Source organism: Nanorana parkeri, unplaced genomic scaffold, assembly GCF_000935625.1.
Source record: "Nanorana parkeri isolate BGI_ZX_2015 unplaced genomic scaffold, ASM93562v1 scaffold744, whole genome shotgun sequence".
Classification (NCBI taxonomy): domain Eukaryota; kingdom Metazoa; phylum Chordata; class Amphibia; order Anura; family Dicroglossidae; genus Nanorana; species Nanorana parkeri.
The window spans coordinates 691643-703436 of record NW_017307012.1 but is presented as its reverse complement, the minus strand read 5'-3'; the positions used below and the strand labels follow the sequence as shown (position 1 = coordinate 703436).

General features: G+C 42.4%; 2 protein-coding genes across 2 annotated transcripts in view; one reads left to right on the top strand and one right to left on the bottom strand.

Annotated features, from left to right (window-relative positions):
* The window catches only part of CCDC88A (coiled-coil domain containing 88A), a 134396-nt gene extending 133391 nt beyond the window's left edge, over window positions 1–1005 (top strand). The window contains exon 33 of the mRNA XM_018564339.1: window positions 664–1005. The gene's annotated coding sequence lies outside the window, so the exon portion shown is untranslated. The remainder of the gene's footprint in view (window positions 1–663) is intronic.
* An 8342-nt stretch (window positions 1006–9347) lies between these two features.
* The window catches only part of LOC108793393 (prolyl-tRNA synthetase associated domain-containing protein 1-like), a 3294-nt gene continuing 847 nt past the window's right edge, over window positions 9348–11794 (bottom strand). Inside the window, exon 2 of the mRNA XM_018564326.1 lies at window positions 9348–9827. Within this exon, the coding sequence (XP_018419828.1) occupies window positions 9396–9827 (432 nt within the window). The 3' untranslated portion in view covers window positions 9348–9395. The remainder of the gene's footprint in view (window positions 9828–11794) is intronic.

Here is an 11794-nt window from a genome sequence, read left to right as displayed (position 1 = left end):
GAACACAATCACATTTGTAGACCCATACCCACCGTCCCATACCATACATAGACCCATACCCACCCACCTAGATACTTTTCAAAGATTTTACCAACTTTTCTATTCAGTAGATACTGAGGCCATTCCAGTGTACTTGCTGAAGAAGGCTAAAGCTCTGCCTTTACTATAATCATATGACCAGTCCTGTAACAGTCATGGATCGCTGTGTGAAAAATCTCACCAGAGATATAAAACTTTACAACTGTTAACCCAAGCACCTTGCCAGAGATACAACAGGCAGGCTGCAAACTACAAATGCAAATTGCAGTAGAATGTATTTAATAACATTAAATTGCGAAATGGCTATATTATAATTTAATTAAGACAACTGGAGTTTTTCTGTAAGGACATATTTTCTTACTCCTTTATGCTGATGAATCCTATTTGGTGTTCTGTATAAACAAAGATTTCTTTGATCCCAGTGTATTCAGATAAAGGGCAATGCTTTATTAGAAAAGAAATGTGCACATGGCCATACTTGAATAATTAATGTGTCTTCTGTGCTTCCTGTCTTTTTGCATGCTATAGCTGCTTCGCTGTCTAACCTCATCAATCTTCACTGTGTCACTCTTAGCCGTTCTGATTTGTTCTCTCTGTCTTCTCTCTTCTTTCTACTAAACACAGAGCGAAAAGTGTCCTTCAGTTTGTCATTGCGAAGTTTCCATTTCTGAAGTCACAGGACCTCCCGCCATGCCAATTTCTTTATCAGAGAATTTAGTTGCAAGCATTCAGCACTAGAGCTGGAGATGAATTGACACCTTCCTTCCTTGAATCAAGGAGTTCAGTTGGAAAGAAATGCAAAAAAAATAAGTACATTTTTAAAAAGCCCACAAACGCAACAGGAGTAATATGATTTTTCTTTCTGCACTTTGCACTGTGGTTGTATCGCATTGTCCTTCTCAGGATGGACCTTCAAGCACTCGTGGAAGCAAACTGTATCAATCCAATTTCAGAATCCTGATCATTTAAAAACATTGAATCAACCTCGGTATTACTCACAGAAGACAGTTCACTTTTTTTTTTCTAGCAAAGCCCATGCTTCCTGGCTTGGTCACTGCCTCATGTGATTCCCACATACTGCATGGTTATGCCTTTTCCAAGCATCAGATAGCATGCTGATCATGCACAGTAAACAAGTTGTGTGTTAAATCACAGATGCTTCAATATACTCAGCACCTTCCTCTTGCTCTAGTGTACCCTACTATATTTGGGTACCGTGCTAATAATATTTGTGGAACGTTTTCAGTTTTGTCCTCCTTGATTGGAGGCAGCCATAGAGTGCCATAGTTCATATGGCACAAATTGCCTCAATAGGATTCAGTGGAGGGCTGCCACTGGGTGACAGTTGACAAAAGACCCATGTTTACATTCAGAGAATTATGGGAAAGAATTCAGAGCTAGTCCTAATGATATATCATCATACGGGATGATTGTGGCTGTGACTACAGCAAAAGCTGCAAGCCTGTTAAAACAGTGACCGTGCATCGCTGTTCTAGCCCAGTGTGTGCAGCAATAAAGGAGGCTTTGTTACCCTCAGTGCCAGTTCTCATATTATAAAAGAAAGGGGGCCCTAAGGGAATTTGCCCCCTCTTGACAGCCCTCCGTGAATATTGTAAGGCGCTTTAAACATACATAGCAAGATGATTGGTTTTTTTTATTCTTATAGTTTTTTGGAAATAGAGAACAATGGACAATGTTAATGCACTGAGGATGATCAAAAAGGATTATAATGTACGTTTGTCTGGCATTGCCGTTTCTCAGTTGCATAATCAGCTGATGGCAATATGTCTTGGCAGATATCAATTTTTGTATTTTTTTTTAATATATATTATATGTTGGCAATGCCACATTTTAATCTGGTTGACTGATTTGCTGCCAGTGCCTGTACACTGTACAGGGCCCATTGGTGGTGAAGAATTAAAGGTAAGCGCGACTGTAATTATAGATGAGTGTGGAATCTCCCAATACATTTTATTATGTATCCGTGACAACAATGAACTTCTTTCCCCTAAATCCTAATTTAAACAATTGTCTTAATACTATTATTTTCACTTGTGTTTGAATGATTTTATGCTTCATAATGACGTTTAACACACATGAGATGTTTCACTTTTCTTGTTCTGTGTTATTAAAACATTTTCTTATACACTTTTTGTACAGCATTTCATTTCGCATTAATTATCTTTGGTGTTGCAGAGAATGGGCACCTGTGGTTTAGTTTAACTTTGGATGGAGCAGGGAAGGGTTGGGACCTCTGTTTTTATTGTCAGGCATCCCAACTCTCCAGAACGATTCGAGAGTCTCCTGCTATAGGATAGCGGCTCCCTGACGCCTGCGAGAGAAACATTTGTATCCTGAAAGGTTTACTCTGCTCTATCTGCTCTTCAGAAGTGGACCTGAAGTTCTCCTTCAGGTCCTCCCCTGCTGATTGAAGCAGCACTGGGCGGGTACAATAGCCATCCTGCTATTGCAATTTGAAATGGCCAATAGCAGCTTAGCTATTCATTCCCCTGCTATCTGTTGTTTTGTTTTATTCTGATGGCGGCCGGCAGCAGCTGTCAGAATACCGAACAAAACAGCAGATAGCAGGGAAGCTTTCCCTATCTAGCGCAGGTGGGAGGGACACCTTCCTGAAATGTGTTATTGCAGGTTGGGATGTCTGTAATGTTGTCCTAGCTGGGGAGATTCTCTCTCTGTGTCCTCATAACCATTGTCACTGAGACTCAACTGAGGGAAAATCAGTGTCAATTGTCTAGAAGGGTATTTCTTGTGGGGTCTACTGAAGATAAAGTGAGGGGAAATCACAGACGACAGAAGCTGACAGATTTGACCTATTCCCTACTCTATCCAAAATCCAAATATAGGTTAAAGTAGACCTAAAACTGAACTGATGAAATGAAGAGTTCATGTTGATGGGCAGACCTGCTTTGTCTGCAGTGCACTTCACCTTAATAGGACATGTTGTATCCAAAGAAACACAACACAAAACAAAGCAGGTCAAACACCAATTTTGAACTACCACGTGTACTGCTCAGTTAAAGTCAGTGGTATTTTGCTGACTTGTGTTTGATGTGCATTTCAAATGCAAGAAAACAATTCCTGTTGACATGAGCCCTTACTTTGATAAAACACCATCATAAACTATAGCCATGTGTTTTTCCATAGTGTTCACTTTTTCCAGTGCTGCTGATCTCCTCCAGCCTTTTCAGTCACTTGTCTACCTGCAGTCCAGTGTCACCTGCACATCATTGTTCTAAATCAGCTTCCTGTTGACCATGACTGCGCAATGTGCGTTTGTAGTTGTTTGGGAGCTCATGTGACAGGGTGACAACACAGAAGCACCACTGGAAGACAGCTACCCTATAACAGGATGTAAACGTCTATGTATCCCATCGCACTCCTGACCGGAGAATACCCAATGCAGCAGGGCAGGTGCAGCAGCGACAACGGATGCCTCCGTCAAAACGTACAAAAAAATAATAAAGCCGGCCAATAATATCTCAAATGTTCTACATAGTCAAGGGGCTACGCATTTATGAGTGACAACACGGGTAAATTTAGAGTGTTCTGAGAGGTGTCAAGGTCACGCAGGTTACCCCTTCCCTTCCTATGTTAGTTATGTATGTATGAGGAAGGGGCCGTATGGTCCCGAAACGTTGCTGGAGGTGTTATCACTTGGGTCAATAAACTTATTGACTTGATCATTTGAAGTGCCGGTGACTTTATTATTTTTTCTATAACAGGATGTGTATGAAAAAGGAACTTCATGTCAGGATCACCAGGTATTCTTTTAGAGCCTATTCACACTTTATGCAACAAAACTCATGCATTTTGCTTCATTAAAATGCATATCAAGCAGAAATTCCATTCTTTCCTCTGGTGCTGGTTCACGTCTACTGTGAGCTCAAGACTATTCAATTGTCCCTTCAATGCAGGACCTCCCTTCCACAGTTACATCCAGTTGGGAAATGGGTGTGGCTTACATTAACCAACAGGGAGGCACCAGAAGTCACGCAGCTCAAAGGTAAGTGGACCTAATCCTGGGTTTGGCAGAACTTCACATCCGAGCCCTGTCCACTGTGCATATCTTAAGCATGGAAAATAGGCAGTCAGACTTCCAAAGACGTCAGCATCCAGATCCCAGAGCATGGTCACTTCACCTGGAAGTGTTTTAAGGACTTTTGTCACTAGTGGGGAATCCCATACATGGACAGGTTTGTGGACAAGGCCAGTGATCCCAGGCCCTGGATCCCTTGGTAACTCTGTGGAATCAGTTCAGCTTGATCTATGCCTTCCCTTCTAGAACAGAAAACATTCCAATGATACTCATTGCTCCCAACTGGTCCAAGAGAATGTGGTACACAGCTTTAACAGCATGGCTCATGAAGTCCAGGTCCTGAGAGAAAGAGGCCTCTAGGAATCTGTCATCCCTATGTTTTTAAAAGCTAGAAAGTTGACCTCTTGCCAGGTCTACCATCTCTCCTGGAAGACTTATTTCGCTTGGTGCAAAGTAAGGCAGTTTCATCCCATTAAGTACTCTGTGGGACGCATCACTTCTTTCCTTCAGTCTGACTTAGACCAGCATTTAGTGTTGAGTACAATCAAGGGCCAAACTTCTGCAGAGGCCGCTTCACTCTCTCTCTAGTGAAGGCTTTTGTGCAGAGGGCTGCTCACTATGTCTACCCTGTACGCACTCTGATGACTCTGGGATCTCAAGTTAGTTCAGCTGGTGCTGCAGAAGCTGCACTCTGAGATTTTCCTCTGACCCTATTCACTCACAAGGTTATCTTCCTTTGTCACTTCTGCCAGGTGTGTTTCTGAGTTGATTTGTAAAGGGCCATTTCTGGTTATCCATAAGGATAGGGTAGTGCCGGGGCCTAGGGCCTCCTTTCTTCCTAAGTTGGTCACTGTCTTCCACCTTAAACAGAACATTGTAATACCATGCCTATGTCCTGTGCCAAAGTATCCCAAAGAAATTTCTCGCCACTGTTCGAGTTTACCTCTCTGCTGCAGTTTCAATCCATATGTCTGACTCCTTCTTTATCATTGCAGAGGTTCCCCATAGAGGTCAGCCAGTTTCTCTATGCCTCTATTGCAAGGTGCATTGGGGACACTATCTCTCAGGCCTATAAGTTGAATAGAGAAGTAACCCCCCCCCCCCTTGCTGGTTGGGGGTCTACTAGGAGCATTAGTACTTCTTGGACCATTCAGCATCAGGCTTTGGTTTTCCAAATCTTCAAGGTTGCCACCTATTTTTTTTGTTCACACTTTTGCAGTTATACCAGGTGGACATTCAGGCTTCTGTGGATGCTAACTATGGCCACAAGGTTCTTTAGGTGGCTCTCTGATTTGTGGGTCCCTTTATGTTTTGGGTTCCTTGTTGGGTTTAGGTTTTTTTTTTAATGAACCCGTTAGCTGCTGTTTACTGTGTTGCCTGCTCCTCTTTTGAGCTGCTTTTGGATGTCTCATCCATTGAAGAATGAACTCCCTGTGTCCTATGATGCATGATCCAAGAACACAGAATGTTTGTCTTACCTGTAAAAATCAGTTTCTTGGAGTACATGACAGGACACACGACCCTCCCCTCGGGTTTCTGTGATCCACTCTTGTACTGCTTGTGAAACTAAGTCTGCTGAGAGCAGGAGTGGTTATACTGGGCTGCCCTACATATTTTATTGATTTGCCAGTTTCCAATCACCTGAAAGAAGCTGCACCTATCTGATCAAGAATGAACCCAGTGTTCTGTGTTGTACTGTAGGAAATTGATTTTACAGGTAAGACAAGTTTGTGACTTTGGGGTCTGGATCTCTGTGCCTGTAAATGGAACATACCATAAGTTGGCATGCCATAGGTTGCACAAATTACAAAACAAAAACTATAAAATCTCAATGAAATTCAGTTCTGAAAATACAGAACAGTAAACATGTGAAGTGGTAGTTGCATTAGAAATTGATGTTAGGAATTGTTACAATTAAAACTCATAATGTGGTGTCACTAAAACATTCACTGGAATTACTGTTTATCGAGTGCTCCACCACTAACGCTAACTGCTGTTTACCAGTCTTGTGTCGGGTTACAAGGAATTCTGCAGCTGTCTTTAATGCTGGCCAGAAACTCAAACTGCAAATATAATCTTCCGTTGTTCACGCAGGAACAGGTGGAGGCATAACCATTTAACAATGCTGAATCAACTTTAGTCCGTCTTAAAAAATATCTTTTAAGCTTTTTTGATACCTAGGTAGCTAGCTTTCTATATCTTGCCTATCTGAAAAATTGAAGCGGATCACGGATTGGCTGGTATGGGGTACTGCACATTGCACTTTGCCTTATTTGGCTGCATCCTGTTACTTGTCCTACTCAAAATGTGAAGTACAAATGGATAATGATATGATGTGCTGACTGTAAAGAACAACATTGGAGACTTATTTGACAAATTAAATCAGATACATTTACTGATGTTTATTGCAAAGCAAGTATGCTGCGAATGTACATTAGGAGCAATTGTGGGTTAAAGTTCAGTGAGTTCATACTGTAGGAAAAATTGTATAGTGAAGTGCAGATGTAGAGACCAGTGAAATCTATCCCCCAACTAAATAAACACAGCTTATTGCCCAGAATCCATGCCACCAGTGAGATCTGCCACTGCAGACTAGTCAATCCTGTCTTATTTTATTGAGGAGGAAGTGATCCATATTCTGATTTCACTTCCCCCTACCCAACAAAACTACACATTGACCTGAGTGCCTTCTTGGCTATAGAAGAGAAACCTATTTACAACATTAAATACTAGCCTTCCACACCACCATGTGATGAGATCTGCATTTGGCTAGGAATCTGTTTCTGATTTCCCCTCGTGTCTCTTTTGCTGTTCTTCCGTCTTTTGAATCCTTGTCCTCTACCCTGAGTTTCTGCTGCCTCTTTTGTATCTCTGTCCCCTGTGTCACTGTGTCCATGTTGCCTTCCTCCCCTCTTCTGTATCTTAACTTAAAGGACAACCTCCAAGGGTAAAGTTATTTTTTAAATCTGCTTGGGTTAGTGGTGATTACCACATTAAATAAAGGGGATCCCAATGCTGCCCTTAAAATGTCCAGAGGCAACTTACTAGCCCTTAAATGTGGAAGCTGCATTATTTTTCTATTTTAGATTTTATTTCCTTTTTATCTTCACCTGATCCAGCCAGTAACAGAATTCCTGTCCTGGGGGGACAATGCTCACTTGGCTGTACTGTATCTATGGAAGAGCAGCATTGTCGTCCTAGACCAGTGGTGGCGAACCTTGGCACTCCAGATGTTTTGGAACTACAAGTCCCATGAGGCATTGCAAGGCTCTGACAGCCACAGACATAACTCTCAGAGGCAGATGCATGTTGGGATTTGTAGTTTTGGCACAGCTGGAGTGCCAAGGTTCGCCACCACTGTCCTAGACTGCTCTCCTGATTTGGACTAAAACACCTACTCTTCTCCATTATATGGGGTGGAGGTGTTGTGTAGTTAACAGGAGATAGCTTGTAAAGCAGATAACACAGTTTGAGCCATCAGTTCAGTGCAGAAAAAGTTACCAGGACACTGAATTTCTGAAATAATCAACAGGTTGTTACGGTAATTGCAGGAAATGTACTTAAAAGGACAGGTAAGTTGCAATATATAATATTTTTGTGGCTTTTTAAAACGCACAAACATCAGGAAAATATATCTGCAGTTAATTTTTGGTGAATTGTAACATTCAATTTTGTATACATATACACCTTACAGTCCTTCCTGTCTCTTTGATGTTTGCTCTGTAAGGTGTTGCTTTCTAATTGTCATAAAACAGAGACAACATCTCATGGTACTTCTGGTGGGCAGAGGGTGAGGGTTCAGGGCCCTGCTGAAACTAAAAGTGAACAAGCCACTGCACATGAATGAGGCAAGTGATGCTATACCTATCATTCGTCAAACTTCCATGTTTGAATGTCGGAGGAGGTGTGGGGGTGACCACATGCAGTTTTTAGTGCGGCATGCAATATCCATTTTAATGCCCCATGTTTTAATAATGATCAATAGTGAGTTTCCCCACTCGTATGTTGCATGTATAATAGCCATAATTGTTTTGGTTTAAACAGGTGTTTCAGTGGGGCTAAATCCTTCTGCCCTTACCTGTAGCCAGTATTGTTCCCAATCCTGGTAGAAAAGAAGCTTTTACAAGAGTGATTATGGCCAAACATATAGATCTATGGCCATCTTTATTCATGAGATCCACCTTCATGTGACTCCAGGCTGAAGAATTTTAATACCTGCCTAGAGTTGTTTAAAAACCATCTAGTTAGTATTTATGGGCACTGAGTTATCAGGAGGACACAAATAGACTTGTAAACAGTGCAAGCAGAAACATACTGAGACTGTGGTCTACACTATAACTAGATGTAGTTCACAAGAACCAGGCAGAGTCCAAATATGAAAAGACGCACTTCCGCTAAATCATTTTATTGTACTGTCATTGATGTAACAAGCATAGGCACAATGCCTTCCTCCAGACCCTCCTCCTCTGATGTGTTTCACCCCAAATAGGGCTTAATCAGAGATGTGGGGAGTTGGAGTAGGGTTGGGGGTTATTTATACACATCATTTTCCATATAATCCAGTTTCTTAAAGGAACATAGTATTGATTAGCCAATTCATTATTCCTATTCCCTTCTTTGTCATCCCTCCCCCCAACTGATGCACTGTACATTTCCTTGAAGTGGAATCTAACTCAGAATGCCAGGTTTTATAGCTGCTGGTGTCCCAACTGGGATTTCCTCTCACTTCCTGTCTTAGTGACCAATGGCACCACAGTAATTGAGGTAACCTCCCCAAGAGGGACACACAACTAACCAAGACAGAAAGTCCCCAATGGGGACAAAGCAGCAATATAGACCTGGCATAGCTGACCCTCAACCCTGCATGCTTCCTCCTCTCTGTGCGACTGGTCCACCGAAGCTGGTTCTCGTCTGCTCTCCATCAAAATGCTGCACTATAACATGTTTAATGCAGGACCAGCAGTCCAGCATTGTGAGTGAAGATGCCAAGGTCCCACCTTCAATCCAGAGTTTTGGAGGGAAGAGGAGAGTGCTGTCTTCTAACGGAACAAGGGGTTAAGGTAAATAAAACTGCTTTTAATGGTAGTCTAGGCAAAAACAAGCATTCAACCCTTGCAGGAGGAGGGAGGTGCCCTACAAGGGTAGTTTTTAAAATTTCCCTGGAGTTTGGCTTGACTATCTGATAATTTACAGCTGCAACAGAAATGAAAAAATCCTGATGTGTGTTTCATAGTACAATAAAAGGTCTCAGGGGGTGTAGAGTAGTCTGTAACATAACTAATAAATTAGTGCTTCCGTTCTAGTCCTCAAACTGTATGATTACAGGATCGTGTCCAGTTTTTTTCAAGAAGGTCATAAATTCATCCGGAGTAATGCCCATGGTTGCAGCATTGGTCATAGGATGGAAATAAACTTTCTCATGACCACCTTCTAAGAATTTGGAATCCAGGACAAACTTGACGTCTCCTTTGACATCACAGAACAGGGAAAGTGGGGTAGCACAGCCCTGGCCTACTTTCAGCTTCTCAATCATGGAAGCTTCATCTGCAAAGCGGAGATTTCCACTGCCAACATTCAGCTTCTTTGCCAGATCGTTCAGATTGACTTGCCGATCGTGGAGGACAGTCACCAGCCAGAGACTTTTCTTCTTCTTGTCCTTCAGGAAAAGATTTTTACTGTGTGCACCCTGCAGGTGCTGCACATGAGGCATCATTTCCTCCACTGTGAACACCTGCAAGAGACATCTCTTTTAGCACCATAGTAGGGATAGTTTGCCTACTACATGTCATTACCAATCCAGAGAACGGATAATCTCCTTTTGATTCACCAACAATATAGAGAAAGGGCCTGTTGTCACAGAAAGTAAATTGAAGGGAACTAAAAGGATCCTCAGGTATTTGCTAATACTGTAACTGCACAAGATTCTTTATTAAAAAAGGAAACTCGTCACTTGAATAACAATGATAAGGTTTGCATTCACTTTAACTGCTTCATCCCTCTATTATTATACTGTATATTAGAAACATAATTCGAGTGCCTTTATAAAATGGACAAACCACAGAATAAAGCTTCACTATTGAGGAGTTATACACTTCAGTTTTCAGATGGAAGAACACATTTTGGCTATGGTAGTAACATATTATCTAAATCACAATTATCATATTAACTAAATCACAATGTTTTACCCACATTGCATTCCTGCCCTATCCCATTCAGTTATCATTGGATCAATATATGGTCATTCTAGGACCAGTGGTGGCTTTCATTTCTGTACTGTGTACCACCACGGAGAATGCAGGGTGCAGATGTGCAAGCTCCATCCATCCTATCTCAGCATTGGGCGAGTACTTTAGCATTTTGCCTTGGGTGCATGAGGTCCTTGTCCCGGCACTGCCATTAGTGAGGAATTTTCCTCCATTGTGTGCTGGGAAGCAGACATTTCTGGAAGTGTCGTATCCCAGTGCACTTCAAGCAGCGGAAGAGGTAAGCATTCACTCTGTTCTTTACAGGTACATGCTTGCTGGATATAAATCCTGTAGGTGACAGGGAGGCTTTAAAAAAGGACCCGTGTTTTGCCCATACAAAGAAACATTAAAGTGACACTAAACTCAGGCATTAAATCTTAAAAATTAATTTAAGTACCCTAACTATTAACAGAAATGCATCTTCTTTGTGTATCACTCGGCTGTAGATCCTCACACATGCACACAGGGACCATGGGGAACAAAAGTAGTCACCCTCCAGAAGGAAGGACAGTGTTCCTGGATCAGCGACCTAAAAATGATTAAAGCCAAAAGATCAGCATGACTAACAGGTCACTCTTGACCACAGAGGGAGGTTAGTAAGCAGCTTCTCTTTTTCTCTTAGTGTAGTTTACTTTAAAGTGACACTAAACTCCAAAGTTAAATCTTATAAATACATTCAAGTACATTAACTATGAACAAAAATGTATCTTATTTGTGTATCACTCGGCTGTAGATCCTCAAATCATCTCTGAATTCATGCTGACACTGTCCTTCCTTCTGGAGGGGGTCTACTTTTGTTCACCATGGTCCATGTGTGTGAGGATCTCCAGCTGAGTGATACACAAATAAGATAATTTTTTGTTGATAGTTAAAGGAGAACTATGGGGTCTGTGTTTTTCCCCATAGTTCTCCTTAGGGTAACGGAAGGACACAAACTAGCATCCTCCCGTTACCCTCAGCTCAGTATACCGCGAGCTACAGCTCGCGGTATACTGAGACGCCGGAGCGGATCCCGACATGGACGTCAAGATCCGTCCAGCTGCGTGAGTGACAGCTGGCTCTGCCTATCTAGGGGCAGAGCCAGCTGTACCCGCCCCCTGCCCCGTCCGTTCCGCCAGTCAGCGCTGGCAGATCGGAGCGGGGAGAGGGGAATCCAGCCCCTCCCCCTGTCACAGCAGAGAGCCGTGACAGGATCGAGAAGTGAGCGAACGCCGGTATGTGTTCGCTCACCTCCCGATCTACTGAGCCGACCTGTGACAGTCTCATTGTCACAGGTCGGCTAGAACTATGAGGTGAGTGAAAAGCACTCACCTCATAGTTCTCCTTTAAGGTACTTGTACTTCATTTCTACAGGGAAAGCCGTGCTTTGCAGACCTCTGAGTCTGGGCAAACATAGAAAAGAATGAGGCCACACGCTCAGACCATGAGGGAAATGTAACAGGGGTATTTACAT